Source organism: Gorilla gorilla, chromosome 20, assembly GCF_029281585.2.
Source record: "Gorilla gorilla gorilla isolate KB3781 chromosome 20, NHGRI_mGorGor1-v2.1_pri, whole genome shotgun sequence".
Lineage (NCBI taxonomy): Eukaryota > Metazoa > Chordata > Mammalia > Primates > Hominidae > Gorilla > Gorilla gorilla.
Genome location: NC_073244.2, coordinates 20,511,368 through 20,535,633, shown reverse-complemented (window position 1 = coordinate 20,535,633; position 24,266 = coordinate 20,511,368). Strand labels below are relative to the sequence as shown.

General features: G+C 53.8%; 1 protein-coding gene and 1 pseudogene across 3 annotated transcripts; one reads left to right on the top strand and one right to left on the bottom strand.

The window, feature by feature from the left end:
* The first annotated feature begins 5,835 nt into the window (after positions 1-5,835).
* Positions 5,836-23,312, top strand: GIPC1 (GIPC PDZ domain containing family member 1). 3 transcript variants are annotated; one of them, XM_031004453.2, is made up of 9 exons: positions 5,836-5,997; positions 9,135-9,190; positions 10,303-10,390; positions 18,092-18,409; positions 20,304-20,489; positions 20,597-20,777; positions 21,557-21,669; positions 22,309-22,390; positions 22,507-23,312. In XM_031004453.2, the coding sequence occupies exons 4-9, from the start codon at positions 18,122-18,124 to the stop codon at positions 22,656-22,658; spliced, it is 1,002 nt and encodes a 333-aa protein (XP_030860313.1). In that variant the 5' UTR covers positions 5,836-5,997; positions 9,135-9,190; positions 10,303-10,390; positions 18,092-18,121; the 3' UTR covers positions 22,659-23,312. The 3 variants fall into 3 exon arrangements, with proteins under 3 accessions (XP_030860313.1, XP_063557129.1, XP_055227952.1); XM_063701059.1 differs by lacking the exon at positions 18,092-18,409; XM_055371977.2 differs by lacking the exon at positions 9,135-9,190 and having other exon boundaries at positions 5,894-5,997.
* Positions 12,184-12,682, bottom strand: LOC134757661 (putative small nuclear ribonucleoprotein G-like protein 15; annotated as a pseudogene).
* Positions 23,313-24,266: the final 954 nt, after the last annotated feature.

Genomic DNA, 24,266 nt, shown 5'->3' with positions numbered 1-24,266 from the left:
GCCCAGCGAATTTATATATATATGTATATATATATATATATATATATATATATTTTTTTTTTTTTTTTTTTAGACGGAGTCTTGCTCTGTCGCCTAGGCTGGAGTGCAGTGGCAGGCTCTCGCCTCACTGCAAGCTCCACCTCCCGGGTTCACACCATTCTCCTGTCTCAGACTCCTAAGCTGGGACTACAGGCGCCTGCTACCACACCCGGCTAATTTTTTGTATGTTTGGTAGAGACAGGGTTTCACCATGTTAGCCAGGATGGTCTCGATCTCCTGACCTCATGATCCGCCTGCCTCAGCCTCCCAAAGTGCTGGGATTATAGGCGTGAGCCACCACGCCTGGCCTGTATTTTTACTAGAGACAGAGTTTTGCCATGTTGGCCAGGCCGGTCCCAAAGTCCTGACCTCAGGTGATCCACTCACCTTGGCCTCCCAAAGTACTGGGATTGCAGGCATGAGCCACCACACTCGGCCTTTTTTTTTGAGACAAGGTCTCACTTTGTCACCCAGGCTGTAGTGCAGTGGAGTGATCTCGGCTCACTGCAACCTCCACCTCCCAGGTTCAAGTGATTCTTGCGCCTCCTGAGTAGCTGGGATTACAGGTGCACACCACCATACCCGGCTGATTTTTGGCATTTTTAGTAGAGACAGGGTTTCTCCATGTTGGTCAGGCTGGTCTTGAACTCCTGGCCTCAAGTGATCCACCTGCCTCGGCCTCCCAAAGTGGTAGAATTACAGGTGTGAGCCACCACGCCCGGCTGGTGTGTATTATTATTATCTCCATTTTACAAATGAGGAGACCGAGGCACAGAAGAGGATGGGCTTCACACAAGGTCACAGAGCTGCTGAGCAGCACAGGTTATGGAGAAAAATAAGACCATTCTACCCCACAACCTCAGGTGGACTACGGATGGAATAAAGACTCAGGAAAAGTAACACCATAGAATGGGCCGGACACAGTGGCTCATGCCTATAATCCCAGCACTTTGGGAGGCCAAGGTGGGCAGATCATGAGGTCAGGAGTTCGAAACCAGCCTGGCCAATATGGTGAAACCCTGTCTGTACTAAAAATACAAAAATATTAGCCAGGCGTGGTGGCATAGACTGTAATCCCAGCTACTCGGGAGGCTGGGGCAGGAGAATTGCTTGAGCTCAGGAGGCAGAGGTTGCAGTGAGCCGAGATCGCGCCACTGCACTCCAGCCTGGGCGACAGAGCAAGATTCTGTCTCTAAATAAATAAATAAATAAAATAACAAAACCAAAAAACGTAGAATGAAGAAATGAAAATGGGGCCAGGCGCAGTGACTCACGCCTGTAATCCCAGCACTTTGGGAGGCCAAGGTGGGCGGATCACGAGGTCAGGAGATCAAGACCATCCTGGCTAACACGGTGAAACCCCGTCTCTACTAAAAATACAAAAAATTAGCCATACATGGTGGCGGGCGCCTCTAGTCCCAGCTACTCAGGAGGCTGAGGCAGGAGAATGGCATGAACCTGGGAGGCAGAGCTTGCAGTGAGCCAAGATCGTGCCACTGCACTCCAGCCTGGGAGACAGAGCGAGACGCCGTCTCAAAAAAAAAAAAAAAAAGAAACAAAATGTGGAAGAGTCAGGTGCGGTGGCTCACTCATGCCTGCAGTCCCAGCACTCTGGGAGGCCAAAGCATGCAGATTACTTGAGGCCAGGAGTTCAAAACCAGTCTGGACAACATGGTGAAACCCGGTCTTCACTAAAAAATACAAAAAATTAGCTAGGCATAGTGACACATGCCTCTAATCCCAGCTACTCGGGAGGCTGAGGCATGAGAATTGCTTGAGCCTGCGAGGCGGAGATTGCAGTGAGTTGAGATCACACCACTGCACTCCAGCCTGGGTGACAGAGTGAGACTCTGTTTCAAAAAAAAATAAAGAAAATGTGGAAGTATAAGTTTGCCATATAGGGATGAAAAGGCCTTCTTTTGTTTTGTTTTGGGAGATAGGGTCTTGCTCAGTCACCCAGGCTAGAATGCAGTGGTGTGATCATAGCTTACTGTAGGCTTGAACTCCTGGGCTCAAGTGATCCTCCCACCTCAGCCTCCTGAGTAGCTGGGACTATAGTCCAGTGCCTCCTTGTCTGGCTAATTTTTATTATTTTTTGTAGAGACAGGGTCTCATTATGTTACCCAGGCTGGTCTTGAACTCCTGGTGTCAAGCAATCCACCTGCCTCAGCCTCCCAAAGTGCTGGGATTACAGGCATGAGCTAGTGTGCCCAGCCAAGCATTCTTAATATAACTTCACAGTGAGTTCTATTATATCAAAATTAAGAATTTCCCTCCAATGAAGGATATCATGGGTGAAGCAAATTTTCCCCTGACAGAGTGGGAGGATAAATATACAATGTGTAAAACTGCACCTAGGTCATCAGGAGAGTTACATGGTTTAATAAATAGGAAGTTCTTGGAATGATGCCTGGCACATAGGAAGCTGTAGTTCATAGCTCACTGTAGCCTTGACTCCTGGGCTCAAGTGATCCTCCTACCTCAGCCTCCCGAGTAGCTGGGACTACAGGCACACAGCACCACACCCATTTTTGTAGAGATGGAGGTCTTGCTATGTTGCCTAGGCTAGTCTCGAACTCCTGCCCTCAAGGGATCCTTTCAGCCTCAGCCTCCAAGTCACTGGGATTAGAGGCTGCAGCCACTGCACCCAGCAAAACAATGATGTTCTAACGCACACAACCTTCCCTTCTGCATGTGTTAGCTGGCATTCAAGGATGGAATTTTTTTCTTTTTTCTGTTTTTTCTTTTTCTTTTTTTTTTTTTGAGACGGAGTCTCGTTCTGTTGCCCAGTCTGGAGGGCAGTGGCACAATCTCGGCTCACTGCAAGCTCCGCCTCCCGGGTTCATGCCATTCTCCTGCCTCAGCCTCCTGAGTAGCTGGGACTACAGGCGCCCACAATCACACCCAGCTAATTTTTGTATTTTTAGTAGAGACGAGGTTTCACCATGTTGGCCAGGCTGGTCTCGAACTCCTGACCTTGTGATCCGCCCGCCTCGCCCTCCCAATGTGTTGGGATTACAGGCGTGAGCCACTGCACCCGGCCTCTTTTTTCTTTTAAAGGAACAGAGGTAGCGCTCACATCTGAGCTGCTCACCATTGGACTTCCCAGCCTCAGCTTTTAGGCATTCCTCTTGAGCTATAAAATCGGGAAGGAGGGCTGGGCACAGTGGCTCACACCTGTAATCCCAGCACTTTTGGGAGGCCAAAGAGGGAGGATGGCTTGAGCCCAGGAGTTCGAGACCAGCTCTGTGCAACATGGTGAGACCCTGTCTCTATCAAAAAACAAACAAATGGGCCTGGCACAGTGACTCATGCCTGTAATCCCAGCATTTTGGGAGGATGAGGCAGGTGGATCACTTGAGGCCAGGAGTTCGAGACCGGCCTGGGCAACAGTATGAAACCCTGTCTCTACTAAAAATACAAAACTAGCCAGGTGTGGTGGCGGGCGCCTGTAATCCCAGCTAATCAGGAGGTTGAGGCAGGAGAATCGCTTGAACCTGGGAGGTGGAGGTTGCAGTGAGCCGAGATTGTGCCATTGCACTCCAGCCTGGGCAACAAGAGTGGAACTCTGTCTCAAAACAAACAAACAAACAAACAAACAAAGGAACAGACCGTGTGCAGTGGCTCATGCCTGTAATCCCAGCATTTCAGGAGGACGAGGCAGGTGGATCACTTGAGGCCAGGAGTTCGAGACCAGCCTGGCCAACATGGCGAAACCCCGTCTCTATTAAAAATACAAAAAATTTAGCCGAGCATGATGGCGCACGCTGTAATCCCAGCTACTCAGGAGACTGAGGCGTGAGAATTGCTCGAACCTGAGAAGCGGAGGTTGCAGTAAGCTGAGATTGCACCACTGCACTGCAGCCTGGGTGACAGAGTGAGGCTCTGTCTCAAAACAACAAACAAACAAACAACAACAACAACAAAAATTAGCCAGGTGTGGTGGTACATGCCTGTGGTCCCAGCTACTCAGTAGGCTAAGATGGGAGGATTACTTGAGCCTAGGAGGCGGAGGTTGCAGTGAGCTGAGATCCTGCCACTGCATTCCAGCCTGGCCAACAGAGCTAGACACTGTCACAAAAAAAAAAAAAAAAAAAAAAAAAATTCAGAAAGGAGGTGCCCAGTGCTGCTCTGTGTCTTGAGCAATCCCACAATCCCATCACCCCTTCTCCGGGCACTTCCTCATCAGGAAACAGGAGCCAGTTGGAGTCTGGCTCAGGACTCTGCAGCCTCAGTCATGCTGTCCCCTGGTCTCAGCATCCCGTCCTCTCCAAGTGTGCAGGGGGCAGCTCAGATGCCAGGCTCAAGCAGGGCAGGCAGCACAGTCCCACAGAGGGTACTGGCCAGCCCAGGCAACTGATTGCTCAGTGGGATGGCAGAGGTCAGCAGAACAGGAAGGGACGGACAATAGCTGTGCCTGTTGCCTGGCCTGCCACAGCAATCTCGGTGTTTGCCAGCTGGGTGGGGCTGGCTAGGCAATCCTCAGCAGCAAAGCTCAAGGTTCCATCTCCCATTTCAGTTTGCCCCTCTGCAGGTCCTGGTGGGACTGATATGCACAACATCTCACCCTGGGAACTGCAAAGAACCAGTCTTTCTATGGAGCTTGAGCAGGGTCTCAGCACTTAGAGGCTTCCAGGAACTACAGTTCCCAGAACACACAGCATTCAGCCCCAGTTGCTGTCCAAGTGGCTGGATTTGAGCTAGAACAAGGAAATCTCACTTGTCCCGGGAACTGAGCGTCCTGGCCTGGTCCAGGTGCATTTGTGACTCTTGTTTCTTGGATCTGTGTCCACCTGATAAATCCCCCTTCCTTATAAACTACCTGGTCTATTTGTCCACACAGGTTTGCTGAGAACCTGCCGTGTGGCAGTCTGAGGTGGGAGTGAGGGGTTGACAAGAGAGACTCAGCCTCCACCCTCACAGTCAGATGGAGGAGACAGATCTATGAAAGGCTGGCTGGGTACCTTCTGTGACCTAGCACATAAACAAACCAACAAGCAGATAAACTATCTCACCCTTGTCTTTCATTCCATCTTGCCTTTCCACACTGATTTACTAGCTCCCACGATATTGCACTATCCTAAAGCGTGCTGTATCTCTCTGTCCGGCTTTTGCACGCTCTGTTACCTCTACCAGGAGCACATTCAGCTTATTCACTGACGCGTCTGCAGAGGTAGGACAGAGTCTGGCACGGAGCAGGGGGCACATTAAATATTTGATGAGTGAGTGAATGAATGAATTAATGAATGCCTTTGTCCATTGTACAGCCCAGGAAGCAGGGAAACTCGGGACCCTCCCTATTCATCTCGATCCCCCGCCCGCCCCCAGAGAATGAATGCATCTTTTTATCCGCTCCGAGGATGGCCAGGCTGGGGCAGAGGAGGCCGGGCAGGGAACTGGGTTGGGGACTGCCATTGACCCCCACCCAGGTCTCCTAAACGGTCCGCTTTCCTGGACGTCGGAAGTTCGAATCCTTTCCCCGAATCCTGGCCTAGGTCACCTGACTCCCCCGCCCCTCACCACCCAGGGCACCCGAGACTGACACTCAGCCGACAGCACGTGGGTCAGGGGCCCCAGCTTCCTTCCCATTGGCCGCTTGTCTCCTTCCTCCCTCGCGATTGGCCGGGGACCAGCTGCAGCTCCCCCCCCCTCCTCAGCCCTCCGGTGGTACAGCCAGTCGCGGCTTAGGCGGGGCGGAACGGTCGACTGCTTCGCGGCGCGGGGGGGAGTCGGAAAGAGCCGGGCGAGGCGGAGGGATCCCTCTGGAATGTTTCCGTCGGGTCCACCCGAAGCGGACGACGCGGATTGGCCGCGAGCACCGAGAGACAGCCGCTGATTGGCCGGCCGCGGGCGTCGGCCCCGCCCCCCAGGCGCCGCTGCGGGAGAGGCCCGGGCTGGAGTTTGCGGAGGGCCGAGCCGGGTGCGCACGGGGAGGCGGAGGCGGCGGCGGCGGAGCAGGTGAGTGGCCTCTGCGAGAAGGCTGTGTCTGCTCCGGGGGCCCCGGGGGTCGCGGGCCTGCGAGGATCCGGCCGATCCTGCAGGGTGGGGCCGGCGCCGTGGACGCGACTGGAGGTCTACGCTGCGCGCGGGGATGCCAGAGGCCCCTTCCCAGAGGAAGCGGGGGTGGGGGGTGAGGGGTGGGGGGTGGTGGGGGCAGCTCCCTTCCTGCTGGCGGGCAGGGGACAAACGCCTCCCAACGCTGGGCTGGGGTTTCTGGGCTTGCCCCTCCCCCCGTCCCCCGGCTGGACTGTCCCCATCCCAGCGTGGACAGGCGCGGGGTCAGTGTTTCTGACCCTTTCCTGGGCACTTCCCCTGAGCTAACCGCGTCTGAACCCTCCAGGGCCTTGGGGGGGACGCAGTGAGGACTAGGGTCTGAATAATAATCATGAAAAACTCCACCTCAGCTAGCATTTATTGGAGAGCTTCCGTGTCAGGCATTTACCATGAGGATAATTGACTCTAAACACCTCATGGGAGGTGCTGCGCCTTCTTGTAAAAAAGGTGAGGCAGCCTACCCAGAGAGGTGGAGTGACTTGCCCAAGGTCACACAGGTAGTAACTGGCACATCTGGGACTGGAACTCATGCCCCAGGGTCCAAAACTGGAGTCACACCCACTAGACTGGATACCAATAACTCCACGGCTCAGTTGTTGCTGAGTAGCTCCGGCCCCCTACCCCTCCCACCCCCTACCCCGTACTCATCATCAGGGCCACACCTGCTGGTCTTTTGCTTTACCAGCCACTCAAACAGGAAGCTGCCCTCCTTTTCCTTCTCCCCAGAGCTGGAGAGGGCAGGTCTAACTACCTGGGTCCAGAGAAGAGAGTGACGTCTGCAGGGGGCCAGGATGCTGGGGTCCTGAGCCCACTGGGTCCCTCCTGGCAACCTGGGCCGAGGATGGGAAGTAGCCGTTCTCCCCGGAAACACCCAGGAGCCGGTTTTTCAAGAGTGAATCAGAGGTCTCTCTCCCTCCTTCTCTCCAAAGCAATACTGTGCTGGAACGGGGAGCCTGGGCGTGGTTTCCCCCTTCCTCTAGCTTCTGTGTGCTCCCAGGAACCCCCTTCCCCTCCTCCTGCTGGCCACACTGCTTCTGTGTGGCCGTGGGGTTGCTGAGTTTCAGGCCCTTCCCAGGATGAGGGGGTGAGGATGCTGAAATTCCAGCCCAAACACTCAATATCCGGGCTGAAGTGGCTCTTCATCTCTGTGTTCAGGTGTGAGGGGAGCCAGGGAAAGTGGGGAGCCTAGGACAGTTGGCAACCGCACAGCAGGCATGTTTAGGGGGCTGTGTCAAGAATGGAGGAGCACAGAGAGCAATCAGAACGAGGACCTGAGACACATTCATTCACTCAGTCTACAAATATTTAGTGAGCACCTACTACGTGCATGTGCTAGGCACTGTTCTTGGCACAGAAAATGCAACAGTGAACAAAACAAAATCCCTACTTTTGAGGAGTTGGCACTCTGAAAGGAAGGAAGCAGCCAACAAACAAGTTAGCAAGTAAATAAAGAAGATAATTTCAGATGGCACTAAGTGCTATGAATAAAATATGAGCGGGTGGTACTGTAGAGAGTAGTTGTGGGCAAGGGGTGCCAGCCCCGCAAAGATCAGACAAGGGGGCCGGGCGCGGTGGCTCACGCCGGTAATCCCAGCACTTTGGGAGGCCAAGGCGGGTGGGTTGCTTGAGTTCAGGAGTTTGAGACCAGCCTGGCCAACATGGGGAAACCCTGTCTCTACTAAAAATACAAAAATTGGCTGGGTGCGTGGCTCACCCCTGTAATCCCAGCACTTTGGGAGGCTGAGACAGGTGGGTCAAGAGGTCAGGAGTTCGAGACCAGCCTGATCAACATGGTGAAACCCCCTCTCTCCTAAAAATATGAAAATTCGCTGGGTGTGGTGGCGCACGCCTGTAAACCCAGCTACTCAGGAGGCTGAGGCAGGAGAATCGCTTGAACCCGGGAGGCGGAGGTTGCAGTGAGCTGAGATCGTGCCACTGCACTCCAGCCTGGGCTACAGAGCGAGACTCCATCTCAAAAAAAAAATAAAAATAGGCCAGGCGTGGTGGCTTATGCCTGTAATCCCAGCACTTTGGGAGGCCGAGGCAGGCAGATCACCTGAGGTCAGGAGTTCAAGACCAGCCTGACCAACATGGAGAAACCCTGTCTCTATTAAAAATATAAAATAAGCTAGGCGTGGTGGCACATGCCTGTAATCACAGCTACATGGGAGGCTGAGGCAGGAGAGAATCGCTTGAACCCGGTAGGCGGAGGTTGCGGTGAGCCAAGATCGCGCCATTGCACTCCAACCTGGGCAACAAGAATGAAACTCCGTCTCAAAAATAAATAAATAAATAAAAATAAATAAATACAAAATAAAAATACAAAAATTAGCCGGATATGGTGGTGTGTGCCTGTAATCCCAGCTACTCAGGAGGCTAGGGCAGAAGAATCGTTTGAACCCAGGAGGTGGAGGTTGCAGTGAGCTGAGATGGCGCCACTGCACCCCAACCTGGGTGACAGAGCAAGACTCCATCTCGAAAAAAAAAAAAAAAGAGAGAGATGGGCAAGGCCAAGGTCTTTAGGCTGGACCAAGTTTGAAATCACATGGTTGGAGCAGAAGATGAACCCAGAGCAGCGATTCTGCAGGGGTTTGTGGGTCACAGTAAGGAGTTTGCAGTTTTTCTTCCAGAAGGTGGGAAACTGTTGTAAAGTTTCAGGCAGGGCAGTGATGCCATCTGGTTTACGTTTTAAAATAGAGACATGAAGTTAAATGACAGCCTGAGGCTGGAAGACAAGAGTTCTGCCAGGGCAGCATGCAATTAAGTTCATGGGCCTGAGCCATCTGTACCACAGGGGCGTTTCCAGCATGCTGGGGCAAGCCTGGGAGGCTCCGTGGAGGAGTGGGCCTGGAGTAGGTATTGGCAGGCAGAGAGGGTTGGGATATTCCTGGGCAGGGCAGGGCAGAGGAGGAGACACCCATAGTAATGACAACAGCGTCCTTAAATGGAGTCTGAGGCAGAGTGTAGATGGGATACGTGGGTAATCTCTTTGGATTTCCACAACCACCTTGAGAGTGACAGCAATTCCACCCATTTTTCAGATGAAGAAACTGAGGCCCTGTGATGTGAAGTGACTTGCCCCCCGGCCACGCAGCTGGTAAGTGGCAGGGGTGGGATTTGAACCCAGGCCACGAAGCCTCTTATGGCCGTGGCAGGCAGATTCATTACTCACTCACTTTCCTCACTGCTGTTAATGCCTCCTCACGGGTGGGGACACGGAAGCTGGCATGAACCAGGGCAGTGGGTGTGGGCAGAGAGAGAGAGTAAGGAGGCTGGGAATTGGTCAGGATGTAGGGATCTTGGGAAAAAGAGGAAGCTTGAATCTTGGTACAGATGGCAGAGCAAGGCCGGGCGCAGTGGCTCACGCCTATAATCCCAGCACTTTGGGAGGCCGAGGTGGGTGGATCACGAGGTCAGGGGATCGAGACCATCCTGGCTAACATGATGAAACAGCGTCTCTACTAAAAATACAAACAATTAGCTGGGCATGGTGGCGGGCACCTGTAGTCCCAGCTACTCGGGAGGCTGAGGCAGGAGAATGGCATGAACCCGGGAAGCAGAGCTTGCAGTGAGCTGAGATCGCGCCACTGCACTCCAGCCTGGGCAACAGAGCGAGACTCCGTCTCAAAAAAAAAAAAACAAAAGATGGCAGTAGCAGTAATTGTCACCAATATTTATGCAACCCTTATTGTGTGCCAGGACTGTTCCAAGCACATGCATGATTTCCTTGGAGCTCAGAGAGGTTAAGACCCTTGCCCAAAGTCACACAGCTATTAAGAGATGAAGCCAGGTTCCAGATTCATGTTTTTAGTTTTCTGCCTCCCAGTGCATAGAGCTGGCGGAATTGGAGGGATGATGAGGGGTCTTTTCTTTTTTCTTTTTTTTGAGATGGAGTCTCACTCTGTCACCCAGGCTGGAGTGCAGTGGTGCGATCTTGGCTCACTGCAAACTCTGCCTTCCAGGTTCATGCCATTCTCCTGCCTCAGCCTCCCGAGTAGTTGGGACTACAGGCGCCCGCCACCACGCCTGGCTGATTTTGAAAATATATGGCTGGGCGTGGTGGCTCATGCCCACCTCGGCCTCCCAGAGTGTTAGGATTACAGGCGAGAGCCACCACGCCCGGCCGACACTGATTTTTCTTTCCAGCGAGGTCAGAGCCCAGGGAGGGGTCAGAGCAGAGACAAATGTGACATGACTTATGTTTTACAGGACCATTCTGGCTGCTGTCTGGACAAGAAGTCGTGGGGGGTGAGGGTGGAAGCTGGGAAACCCACAGGAGGCAACCACACTAGTTTAGGTAAGTGATCATGGAGATGGACCAGGTGAGATGAGAGGGTGTGTTAGGGGACAGACGAATGAATGGATGTATGAACAAATGGATACATGAGACTAGATGCAGGCTGGGTGCAGTGGCTCACACCTGTAATCCCGGCACTCTGGGAGGCCAAGGCGGGCGAATCACCTGAGGTCAGGAGTTCCAGACCAGCCTGGTCAACATGGAGAAACCCCATCTCTACTAAAAATACAAAAGTTAGCCAGGTGTGGTGGCGTGCACCTGTAATCCCAGCTACTCAGGAGGCTGAGGCAGGAGAATCGCTTGAACCTGGGAGGTGGAGGTTGCAGTGAGCCGAGATCGCGCCATTGCACTCCAGCCTGGGTGACAGAGTGAGAGTTCATCTCAAAAAAAAAAAGATTGGATGCAGCCAAGCTGAATCCAGCATGGCCCCCTGGAAAAGACCATTGGATAGGAGGCACCAGGAAGTCCCTTTTACATAAGAAAATATAGGCTGAGCGCAGTGGCTCACACCAGCCTTCTTTGGCTCACACCAGCCTTCTTTGGCTCACACCATGTTGGCCAGGCTGGTCTCGAACTCCTGACCTCAGGTGATCCACCCGCCTCAGCCTCCCAAAGTGTTGGGATTACAGGCGGGAGCCACCGCCCCTGCGCCCGGCCTAACTAATGTATTTTCTTTCTTTCTTTCTTTTTTTTTTTTTTTTTTTTGAGATGGAGTCTCGCTCTGTCACCCAGGCTAGAGTGCAGTGGCACGATCTCGGCTCACTGCAAGCTCCGCCTCCCGAGTTCACGCCATTCTCCTGCCTCAGCCTCCCGAGTAGCTGGGACTACAGGTGTGTGCCACCACGCCTGGCTAATTTTTTTTGTATTTTTAGTAGAGACGGGGTTTCACTGTGTTAGCCAGGATGGTCTCGATCTCCTGACCTCGTGATCCACCCGCCTTGGACTCCCAAAGTGCTGGGATTACAGGCATGAGCTACCGCACCTGGCCTTTTTTTTCTTTTTGAGACGGAATTTCGCTCTTGTTGCCCAGGCTGGAGTGCAATGGCACGGTCTCAGCTCACCTCAACCTCTGCCTCCCAGGTTCAAGCGATTCTCCTGCCTCAGCCTCCCTAGTAGCTGGCATTACAGGCATGTGCCACTACACCCAGCTAATTTTGTATTTTTAGTAGAGATGGGGTTTCTCCATGTTGGTCAGGCCAGTCTCGAACTCTCGACCTCAGGTGATCCGCCTGCCTCTGCCTCCCAAAGTGCTGGGATTACAGGCGTGAACCACCGTTCCTGGCCTAACTAATGTATTTTCTTTTTTTTTCTTTTTGAGACTGAGTCTCTCTCTGTTGCCCAGGCTGGAGTGCAATGGCACGGTCTTGACTCACTGCAACCTCCACCTCCCAGGTTCAAGCAATTCTCCTGCCTCAGCCTCCCCAGTAGCTGGGATTACAGGTGCCCACCACCGTGCCTGGCCTAATTTTTTGTATTTTTAGTAGAGACGGGGTTTCACCATGTTGGCCAGGCTGGTCTCGAACTGCTGACCTCATGATCCGCCCGCCTCGGCCTCCCAAAGTGCAGGGATTACAGGTATGAGCCACTGCACCTGGCCAACTACTGTATGTTCTGGAGAATTAATCCGGGCTCTTGAGAGCAAGCACTCATTGCTTCCAGAGCTACTTCAAGCCATTCAGGAGAGATCTGGCCCCATAACACAGACACCTCCCACTAGGCCCCACCTCCCAACACCACACCACCACTTTGGGGATCAAATTTTAGCATGAGTTTCTTTTTTTTCTCTCCTTGCCATGTTTCACATTTAATAAGATTCTTTCACTTTAATACATAAAACCCTTTGAAATAATGTCAACCAGGAAAATTCATGTTAGAAAAAATTGGAATGAGAGCTAATATTGTATATTCAGAACATCTGAAAAAGCATTTTTGACTATTACAAAAGTTTATTTAACAAAAAGTCTAATATGAAAATGTACATGACCTAATTTTTACATCATAGTAAAACAGGCCCTATGGAGAGAGGACATGGGTTTCTCTGCTGAACAGCCACTATTTATACTCATTCCAAGGCTTCTAACATGATGATACTATTTCCTCGTATTTCCACCATTCCAATATTGTTCTGTTGTCCACTAGTCGCCATCTCCACACATTCATCTATACAAGGTTCATAAAGGGATCAAATCCCCACAATATTCCTTGGACATGTCTGCCACCATTTAATTTCAATGAAAACTTCTTGTCCACAAATTTTTTCAACTCAGGAGGGTGAGCTTTGCTCATGGTGTATACTCCATGGGCTCACAGATGCCTTGGAACAGAACACACGGCTTCCCTCACGCTACCGCGGTAGGCCCAGTGTCTTGCGCCTGGCGTCATCAACCTCGTTAGCCAATCGATTGTTCTAGCATGAGTTTCAATGGGGCAAACCTTATCCAAACCATAGCAGGCTGGGTGTGGTAGCTCATGCCTATAATCCCAGCACTTTGGAAGGCCAAGGCGGGAGGATTGCTTGAGCCCAGGAGTTCAGGACCAATCTGGGCAACGTAGTGAGACCCGTCTCTACAAAAAATAAAAATTAGCTGGGCATGGCGGTGAACACCTGTAGTCTCAGCTATTCAGGAGGTTGAGACAGGAGGATCGCTTGAGCCCAGGAATTTGAGGCTGTAGTGAGCTGTGATCACATCACTCCACTGCAGCCTGGACGACAGAGTGAGATCCCATTTAAAAAAAAAAAATCAGGAAAACATAGCAACCTGTTACCTCCCTGCCCTCATGTTCTCACTATCCCCCCTTCACTCACTGTTCCAACCCCACAGGCCTCCTCACTGTTCCTCAAACATGCCAATTGCATGCCCAGTTCAGGGCTTGGCTTTTCTTTCTTTTTTTTTTGTTTAGACCGAGTCTCGCTCTGTCTCCCAGGCTGGAGTGCAATGGTGTGATCTCAGCTCACTGCAACCTCAGCCTCAGGAGTAGCTGGGATTACAGGCATGCACCACTACGCCCAGCTAATTTTTGTGTTTTTAGTAGAGATGGGGTTTGCATGCACCACCATACCTGGCTAATTTTGGTATTTTTAGTAGAGACGGGGTTTCACCATGTTGGTCAGGCTGGCCTCAAACTCCTGACCTCATGATCCGCCTGCCTTGGCCTTCCAAAGTGCTGGGATTACAGGCATGAGCCACCGCGCCTGGCTAGGGCTTTTCTTTGTTTTTTTGAGACGGAGTCTCGGTTTGTCACCCAGGCTGGAGTGCAGTGGTGTGATCTCGGCTCACTGCAACCTCCGCCTCCTGCATTCAAGTGATTCTCCCACCTCAGCTTCCCGAGTAGCTGGGATCACAGGTGTGCACCACCACGCCCACCTGTGTATTGTATTTTTAGTAGAGATGGGGTTTTGCCATGTAGGCCAGGCTGGTCTCAAACTGCTGACCTCATGTGATCCATCAACCTCAGCCTCCCAAAGTGCTGGGATTACAGGCTTGAGCCACCATGCCCAGCTCCAGCTCAGGGCCTTTCTACTGGCTGTTCTCTCTACTTGGGACGTTCTTGCCCCAAATCATTGCATGAATGCTTCCTCCTGTGGTTCAGGTCTCAAGTTCAGCTTCACGTGCTCAGAGATGCCCTCACTGATCTTGTCTATAGAACTTGTCTTGCTTTGTCTCCATATCACTATTAAAAATTATATGAGGCTGGGCACAGTGGCTCATGCCTATAATCCCAGCTCTTTAGGAGTCCATGGCAGGAGGATTACTTGAGCTCAGGAGTTTGAGACCAGCCGGGACAACACAGCAAGACCCTGTCTCTAAAAAATAAAAATAAAAAAATTAGCAGGGCATGGTGGCAAGCACCTGTGGTCCCAGCTACTCAAGAGGCTGGGGCGGGAGGATCACTTGAGCCCAGGAGGGCAAGGGTGCAGTGAGCTCTGATTGCACCCCTGCACCTCAGCCTTGGCAACACAGCAAGACTCCGTCAAAAAAAAAAAAAAAAAGAAAAAAGGAAAATAAAGGAAAAAATTTATATTAGACATTTACACATTTCCCTGCTCACTGTGCATTTCCTCTTCCGGACTGTCCACTTCTGGAGGTCATGTGCAGAGCCCCAGCTAGCCTATATAGTGTCTGTGAGTGAATTAGAAAGACATCTCTTCGGCCGGGTGCAGTGACTCATGCCTGTAATCCCAGCACTTTGGGAGGCTGAGGCGAGTGAATCACGAGGTCAGGAGTTCGAGACCAGCCTGGCCAACATAGTGAAACTCCGTCTCTACTAAAAACAAAAAAAAAACTAGCCGGGCATGGTGGCGTGCACCTGTAGTCCCAGCTACCTGGGAGGCTGAGGCAGGAGAATTGCTGGAACCTGGGAGGCGGAGCTTGCAGTGAGCCAAGATTGCACCACTGCACTCCAGCCTGGGCAACACAGAACGGACTCTGTCTCAAAAAAAAAAAAAAAGAAAGAAAGAAAAAAAAGAAAAAAAGAAAGGCATCTCTTCCTCCTGGCAGACACCACACCAAGAAATGTAGCTTGGCAGGCAGTGCGCAGACCGAATTTCAGTCCTACTTGCCACCTTGGTCTAGTAATTTTGCACAGTACACAACTTGTGTAACTGAACATGGTGGCCCTAGTCAGGGATCTTGCTTTTTTTATTGAAGACAGTATCTAAAATGGTGCACAGAATATAGTAAGTACTAAAAAGAAAAAAAAATTGTTTGAAGGGAGGGGAGAATGGAGAAAGAGAGAAATAAAGAAGCGGGCCGGGCGCGGTGGCTCATGCCTGTAATCCCAGCACTTCAAGAGGCTGAGGCGGGTGGATCACTTGAGGTCAGGAGTCTTCTGTAGTCACAGCTACTTGGGAGGTTGAGGCAGGTGAATCGCTTGAACCCAGGAGGCGGAGGTTGCAGTGAGCTGAGATCGCACCACTGCACTGCTGCTTGGGTGACAGAGCAAGACTCTGTCTCAAAAAGAAAGAAAGAAAGAAAGAAACAGAAAAAAAATGTATGCGGTGTAGAAAACAACCCCAAAAGTCTTAGTGGCTGAATTCAGCAAAGATTTGCTTTTTCTTCCTGCTACACTTCCATTGCGGCTCAGCAGGGGGCGCCATTCACCGTAGTCATTCAGGGCCCGGCCTCATAGAGTCGCCACCATATCAAGTGTGGCTCATCACCCTGCCTGGGAAAGATAGATGTCTGGAGGCTCCAGCACTTAAATGCCTCAGCCCAGAAATGTCATGTGCCACTTCCTCTCACAACCTATTTGCCAGAAATAATCATTTATCTGCCCAGTCACAAGGAGGCCAGGAAGTGCCATCCACCTGTTTGGTCCAAAGTGGGAGAGTCAGAAATTTTTTGCACACAGTGTTAGTGACTGTGGCTGAGAGGAAAATAGAAGCGTAGTCGCTTTCAGGCTCCATTTTCTCATCTGTTCAATGGGCATAATTACAGCATAACGTGATCCCTGTGTTACAGTGTGGTGTGAGGGTTAAGGAAGGTCACAGGCCGGGCACGGTGGCCCATACCTGCCATGCCAGAGCTTTGGGAGGCCAAAAGCTCCTTGAAGCCAGGAGTTCCAGACCAGCCTGGGCAACATAGAAAGATCACCTCCTTGCCAGGCGCGGTGGCTCACGCCTGTAATCCCAGCACTTTGGGAGGCCGAGGCAGGCGGATCATGAAGTCAGGAGATCGAGACCATCCTTGCTAACGTGGTGAAACCTCGTCTGTACTAAAAATACAAAAAATTAGCTGGGCGTGGTGGCGGGCACTTGTAGTCCCAGCTACTCCGGAGCCTGAGACAGGAGAATGGCGTGAACCCTGGAGGTGGAGCTTGCAGTGAGCCGAGATCACGCCACTGTACCCCAGCCTGGGTGACATAGTGAGACTCTGTCTCAAAAAAAGAAAAAAAAGAACTCCTTTCTCTCTCTCTCCCTCTCTCTCTCCTTCTCTCTCTCTCTCTCTATATATATATATTTATTTATTTATTTATTTATTTATTTATTTTTTGAGACGGAGTCTATCTCTGTCACCCAGGCTGGAGTGAGTGCATTGGCACGATCTCTGCTTACTGCCAACCTTCGTCTCCTGGGTTCAAGCAATTCTCCTGCCTCAGCCTCCCCAGTAGCTGGTACTACAGGCATCTGCCACCATGCCCAGCTAAGTTTTGTACTTTTAGTAGAGATGTGGTTTCACCATGTTGGCCAGGCTGGTCTCGAACTCCTGACCTCAAGTGTTCTGCTCACCTCAGCCTCCCAAAGTGCTGGGATTACAGGCATGAGCCACCGCGCCCGGCCTGCACAAAGTTTTAAAACGTTAGCTGAGCATTAGGCACAGTGGTTCTTGCTTTTAATCCCAGCGCTTTGGGAGGCTGAGGTGGGTGGATCACTTGAGGTCAGGAGTTCAAGACCAGCCTGGCCAACTTGGTGAAACCCCATCTCTACCAAAAATGTAGAAATTACCCCGGTGTGGTGGCACACACATGTAATCCCAGCTTCTTGGGAGGCTGAGACAAGAGAATCGCTTGTACCCGGGAGGCAAGAGATTGCAGTGAGCTGCGATTGCGCCACTGCACTCCAGCCTGGGCAACAGAGTGAGACTCAGTCTCAAAAAAAAAAAAAAGGAGTCAGGGTCTCTTCTTCAAGAATCACTTGAACCTGAGAGGCAGAGGTTGCAGTGAGCCAAGATCACACCGTTGCACTCCAGCCTAGGGGACAGAGTGAGACTCCATCTCAAAAAAATAAAATAAAGGTTAGCTGAGCTTCATGGCATGTGCCTATGGTCCCAGCTATTTGAGAGACTGAGGTGTGAGGATCCCTTGAGCCTGGGAGATCAAGGCTGCAGTGAGCTTTAATTATACCACTGCACTCCAGTCTAAGTGACAGAGCACGACCCTGTCACAACAACAAATGAAACACACAAGGAAGGTCACAAAGCAATAACCCAGCTGGTGGTATTATTATTATTATTATTATTGAGACAGAGTCTTGCTCTTTCGCCCAGGGTGGAGTGCAGTGGTGTGATCTTGGCTCACTGCAACCTCTGCCTCCTGGGTTCAAGCAATTCTCATGCCTCAGCCTCTTGAATCACTGAGATTACAGACATGCGCCACCATGCCTGGCTAATTTTTTTGTGTTTTTGGTAGGGATGGGATTTCGACATGTTGGTCAGGCATCTCGAACTCCTGACCTCAAGTGATCCTCCCGTCTCAGCCTCCCACAGTGCTGGGATTACAGGTGTGAGCTTTTTATTTTATTTTATTTTATTTATAGACGGAGCCTTAGTCTGTCACCCAGGCTAGAGTGCAGTGGTGCGATCTTGGGTCACTGCAACCTCCACCTCCCCAGTTCAAGCTATTCTTGTGCCTCAGCCTCCCAAGTAGCTGGGATTACAGGTGCGCACCACCACACCCGGCTAATTTTTATATTTTTAGTAGAGGTGGGGTTTCACCATGTTGGCCAGGCTGGTTTCAAACTTTTGACCTCAAGTGATCCGCCCACCTCAGCCTTCCATAGTGGTGGGATTACAGGCGTGAGCCACCGCACCCAGCCCTATTATTACTTTTATATAAGTGTCCTGTCACTATACAAGAGATGAGGATTTCAACCAAGGCCAATTTGTTCTCTGAGTACTTCCTTGGGCCTGTATGGTTCGAGTAGTGTGGGAGGGGCACCCAAGGCCTCTGCCCAGGCCCTGAGCCCCCCTTCCTGTCCTACAGATCTTCTGGTGACCCCACTTCTCGCTGCTCATGCCGCTGGGACTGGGGCGGCGGAAAAAGGCGCCCCCTCTAGTGGAAAATGAGGAGGCTGAGCCAGGCCGTGGAGGGCTGGGCGTGGGGGAGCCAGGGCCTCTGGGCGGAGGTGGGGCGGGGGGCCCCCAGATGGGCTTGCCCCCCCCTCCCCCAGCCCTGCGGCCCCGCCTCGTGTTCCACACCCAGCTGGCCCATGGCAGTCCCACTGGCCGCATCGAGGGCTTCACCAACGTCAAGGAGCTGTATGGCAAGATCGCCGAGGCCTTCCGCCTGCCAACTGCCGAGGTACCCACTGGGGAGCCGGGCAGCAGGGTCCGTGATGGTGGACCAGAGGTCTGGGCCTGCATCCTGGTCATGAGCTGGGGCTCAGATGCTGAAGCTGCAGATGCTGAGCCTGGGCCCCACTCAGTGGTGGAGGCCAATGGCCTGGGCTGGATGCTGAGTTCCCATGAGGCACTGGGAGGCTTGTGCCCCTGTGCATTGTGGGGAACTGGAGGCCAGGGCTGGATGCTGAGTTCCCATCAGGCACTGGGAGACCTGTGCCCCAGTGGATTGTGGGAGCTGATGGCCAGGGCTGCATGCTGACATCCCATCAGGTATTAGGAGGGGTGTACCCCCAGTAGATTGTGCAAGACTAGGGGTGGATGCTGAGTTCCCAACAGGCACTGAGAGACCTGAGCTCCAATGGATTGTGGGAGGCCAGGGCTGGATGGATTGATTGGATGGATGGATTGAGAGGCCTGCATCCCGGTCGATTGTGCAAAACTGACGGCCAGGGCTGGACGCTGAGTTCCCATCAGGCATTGGGAGGCCTGCACTCCAGTAGATTGTGGGGAGCTGATGGCCACAGTTAAATGCTGAGTTCCCATCAGACACTGAGAGGCCTGCACCTCTACAGACTGTGGGAGCTGATGGCCAGGGCTGGATGCTGAGTTCCTGTCAGGCATTGGGAGGCCAGTGCCCCACGAGATGGTGGAGGCTAGAGGCCAGATACAAGATGCACTTCTCCATGATGCCTTGGAGAAACTCAACGCTGTGGGAGGCAGGCTTGCCTGGTGCCAAGCACTGTGGGGATAGATGGGAGGGGGTCAAGGAGGGCAATAGTGGGTTTGAGCAAGAAGTAGACGCAGGGGTCTCCATAAGTGGGATGAGTTTCTGTGTCCTCCACAAGCATTTCCTGAGCACTCACTGTGTGCCAGGCTCTGTTCCCTGAAAGCAGCAATGAATTTTTTTTTTTTTTTTTGAGATGGAGTCTTGCTCTGTCACCAGGCTGGAGTGCAGTGGCACGATCTTGGCTCACTGCAACCTCCACCTCCTGGGTTCAAACCATTCTCCTGCCTCAGCCTCCCGAGTAGCTGGGATTACAGGCGCCCGCCACCAGACCCAGCTAATTTTTGTATTTCTAGTAGAGACAGGATTTCACCATGTTGGCCAGGCTGGTCTCGATCTCCTGACCTCGTGATCTGCCCACCTCGGCGTCCCAAAGTGTTGGGATTACAGGCGTGAGCCACCGCGCCCGGCACAGCAATGAATTTTTGCTAGGACGGAAATCCTAGCTGGGTACAGTGGTGCACACCTATAGTCCCAGCTACTTGGGAGGTTGAGATGGGGGGATCACTGGAGCTCAGGAGTTCCAGGCCAGCCTGGGCAACATAATGAGGCTCCCATCTCTAAAAAAAATTATTTTAATTATGTGGGTGTGGTGGCATGTGCCTGTGGTCCCAGCTACTCGGGAGACTGAGACAGGAGGATCACTTGAGCCCAGGAGTTGGAGACCAGCCTGTGCAACATAGTGAGACCCCATATCTCCACAAAAAAATACAAAAATTAGCCAGGCATGGTGGGGAGCACCTATAGTTCCAGCTACTTGGGAGGCTGAGGTGGGAGGATTGCCGGAATCCGGGAGGTTGTGGCTGCAGTGACTATGATCGCACCACTGCACTCCAGCCTGGGTGACAGAGCAAGACCCTGTCTCAGAAAAAGAAAGGAAAACTAAATCCTAGTCCTAGCAGAGCTGACACGCTAATGTGGGCCCTGCCCTGGCCCTGGCTCAGTGCGTGATCAGCTACTGGGATGGAATCCCCCTAGTCCTCTCCCAGCTCTCTCCCTTCGCCCTCCAGTGGTGATTAGCAAAGGGGGATGGAGGGGGAAGAGGGTTCAGCATCTCCCACCCCTGCAGGTGATGTTCTGCACCCTGAACACCCACAAAGTGGACATGGACAAGCTCCTGGGGGGCCAGATCGGGCTGGAGGACTTCATCTTCGCCCACGTGAAGGGGCAGCGCAAGGAGGTGGAGGTGTTCAAGTCTGAGGATGCACTCGGGCTCACCATCACGGACAATGGGGCTGGCTACGCCTTCATCAAGGTGCCTGGGGAGACGGGGCACCCCGGAGGCCTGGGAGCGAGGGTGGGCCATGGGACCCCGGAAACCAGGGCAGAGCCCCAAGGGCTGATGACTCCCCGCCCCCGCAGCGCATCAAGGAGGGCAGCGTAATCGACCACATCCACCTCATCAGCGTGGGCGACATGATCGAGGCCATTAACGGGCAGAGCCTGCTGGGCTGCCGGCACTACGAGGTGGCCCGGCTGCTCAAGGAGCTGCCCCGAGGCCGTACCTTCACGCTGAAGCTCACGGAGCCTCGCAAGGCCTTCGGTGAGGAGCTGGCCCCTGGACCTCCCCAGTGGCGGTGCTCGCATGGGCGCAGGCGGTGGTGCCGGGAGCAGCCAGCAGGTGGCGCCCAAGCCTGGCCTGCCGAAAGGGAAGGGGTTGCAGAAAGGGAAGGGGTTGCAGCTCCTCCCGGCCCCAGACTGGGTGCTGGCCCTTGGCCCAGCTGGGGAGAAGGGCGGGGGCGAGAAGGAAGTTGCCCTCACACCTAGCTTCCAGGGGCCATTAGCCCAGCCAAGCGCCCTCACCCCTGGCCAGCCCCCCATCCCCAACAGGCCAGGCTTGACTGCTCAGTGCCAGCCCCCCCACTTTTCCATCTGGCTTCACTAACTCTCAGGAATGGGCCCCAGGCCCCTGAGGTGGGGTGAGGGACTAAATCACTTCCCTGGGCAGGTAGGGCTGGTCTGTGGCCCAGCAGCCATACCCCCTTGGCCAAGAGGAGACGGACTCAGGCAGCTGGAGACTCAGGCTGGGGTATACCTGCTTCCTGTCCCCCAGCCCCTGGGAGCAGAAGTGGCCCCTCCGGTCTCCCCTCCAGCATTTCCTATTCCTGGCCCCCAGCTGTTCCCCCTGCTCTGCCCCACATCCATGCCAGGCCTGAGTCAGGATTCCTGCCCTCCTGGGATCACCCCGGCCCCAGCCCCCAGAAACTTGCAGAAGCCTGGAGAAGTTTGGGGTGGTGGTGAAAGCCAGGAAGGACAAGTTCCTGCCCAGAACGTGCTAAAACCAAGCTTCCCCCACACTCACTCCTCTCCTGCCTCCCACAGACATGATCAGCCAGCGCTCAGCGGGTGGCCGCCCTGGCTCTGGCCCACAACTGGGCACTGGCCGAGGGACCCTGCGGCTCCGATCCCGGGGCCCCGCCACGGTGGAGGATCTGGTGAGTGCTCCAGCCGGACCCTATCTCCGGCATCCCTTCCCTTTCTTTTTTTTTTGAGGAGTCTCACTCTTGTGACCCAGGCTGGAGTGCAGTGGCGCAATCTCGGCTCACTGCAACCTCTGCCTCCCAGGTTCAAGCGATACTCCTGCCTCAGCCTCCCAAGTAGCTGGGATTACAGGTGCCCACCACCATGCCCAGCTGATTTTTGTATTTTTAGTAGAGATGGGGTTTCACCACGTTGGCCAGGCCAGGAGTTGGTCTCGAACTCCTGACATCAGGTGATCCAGCCTCCTTGGCCTCCCAAAGTGCTGGGATTATAGGCATGAGCCACCGCGCCCAGCCCTCCCTTCCTTTTCATAACCGGCAGCATTACCTGTTAGCTGAGGGGACTCTGGGCAGACAGCCTGGATTCTAGTCCACTTCTGCCACTTCCCAGCTCCCAGGGACCTTCCTTGGGCACATGGGCCTCAGTTTGCCCATCAGTAAAATGGGGATGAGCTGAACACTGATACCTTCTTCTCAGGGTTGTCCTGAGGTCTAAATACGAATATATGTAAAGTGGTGACAATGGCAGTCCATCCAATTACTATGTATATTCACATTGTTATGATGTCGCTGTCATCCCTCCCCGGCCCCCAGCCCTCTGCCTTTGAAGAGAAGGCCATTGAGAAGGTGGATGACCTGCTGGAGAGTTACATGGGTATCAGGGACACGGAGCTGGGTGAGTGAGGGCTGCCTGGGGGAGGGGGCACCTAGGTCTGCTGGGGGCCGAATCCACCCTGAGCCCCTTGGTCCCTGGTGTCATTTGTGCCTCCGTTCTGCCCCCTCCCCCAATAGCGGCCACCATGGTGGAGCTGGGAAAGGACAAAAGGAACCCGGACGAGCTGGCCGAGGCCCTGGACGAACGGCTGGGTGACTTTGCCTTCCCTGACGAGTTTGTCTTTGACGTCTGGGGCGCCATCGGGGACGCCAAGGTCGGCCGCTACTAGGACTGCCCCCGGACCCTGCGATGATGACCTGGGCCCAACCTGGTGGGGGCCCCCAGCAGGGACACTGACGTCAGGACCCGAGCCTCCAGCCTGAGCCTAGCTCAGCAGCCCAAGGACGATGGTGAGGGGAGGTGGGGCCGGGCCCCCTGCCCCGCTCCAATCGGTACCATCCCCTCCCTGGTTCCCAGTCTGGCCGGGGTCCCCGGCCCCCCTGTGCCCTGTTCCCCACCTACCTCAGCCGGGTCAGGCACAGGGAGGGGAGGGATCAGCCAAATTGGGCGGCCACCCCCGCCTCCGCCACTTTCCACCATCAGCTGCCAAACTGGTCCCTCTGTCTCCCTGGGGCCTTGGGTTCTGTTTGGGGGTCATGACCTTCCTAGTTTCCTGACGCAGGGAATACAGGGGAGAGGGTTGTCCCTCCCCCCAGCAAATGCAATAATGCCCTCACCCCTCCTGAGAGGAGCCCCCTCCCTGTGGAGCCTGTTACCTCCGCATTTGACACGAGTCTGCTGTGAACCCCCCAACCTCCTCCCCACCTCCCATCTCTCCCTCCAGGCCCATCCCTGGCCCAGAGCAGGAGGGAGGAAGGGACGATGGCGGTGGGTTTTTGTATCTGAATTTGCTGTCTTGAACATAAAGAATCTATCTGCTGTCGGACCTGTGTGGCTTCGGGGTGGGAGAGGGGGAAGATTGGGGCTGAGAAAGAATTCAGCAGCTGAAATCCATCTTCCGCAGGCTCCAAATTGTATTAGGAGCTGGCACCAGGCCACCTGCCCCCTCCCACTGTTCCTTCTGGCTGCAGGCCACCAGGCTTCCAGGCAGGGCCAGAGCTTCCTGGACTACTGAGGGTTCAAATCCTGCCCCCTCTCCCACAAGGCCTCCTACCCCCTGGAGCTTCACAAGGCTGCTGTCTACAGCTGGTGACAACCCCCGGACCGTGGGGAGCACCAGGGCATTGAAACCTGGCTTGGAAATAGAAAGATGGAACCTCAGGCCTGCCAGAGCCCCACCCCTACACCGGGAGGTTGGGGGCAGGCGTGATGCAGCCCCCACCCCACCCGGCCCAATGCTGGACACGCAGGCGTCCATGGGGCACCCTGCTTTGCCCTAGACATAAACCCAGCATACTTGTTTTGACAACCTACTCATCTTGGAGGATTGAGGGTGATCAGGGAAAGGCGGGGTGGGACCCTGGCCAGACCTGGAGGGAAGGGAAGGGATTGAAGCAAGGGGCGCTGGGCCAGAGGGCCCCACAGGAATGCTTGGGGGTGAGCCGAGAGGCTGTGGGGAAGTCCGAGGCCAGCTTGCAATCCTCGTTCCAAAAGGCGGGCGGGCACTGGGCCACCAGGAAGAGGGGAAGGGGGAAAAGGGGAAGACCCTGGGGGCTGGGTGTTGGTGGACAGACCCGGGTGGAGTTGGGGAGCCGCAGTCCTGGTGACTCAGGGCATCCCCGGGCACCTGTGGGCTCCTCGGGTGTCTGTGCTGGGAGCTGGTTGCGGTGGTGAAGGGGTGTGGCTATGTGCGTCTCGGGTGTTGGGTAGGACTGTGAGTCTATCAAGAGTGTTGATGGCTCGTGACGCAATGAGGGAAGGCTGTGTCGTGGGTAAG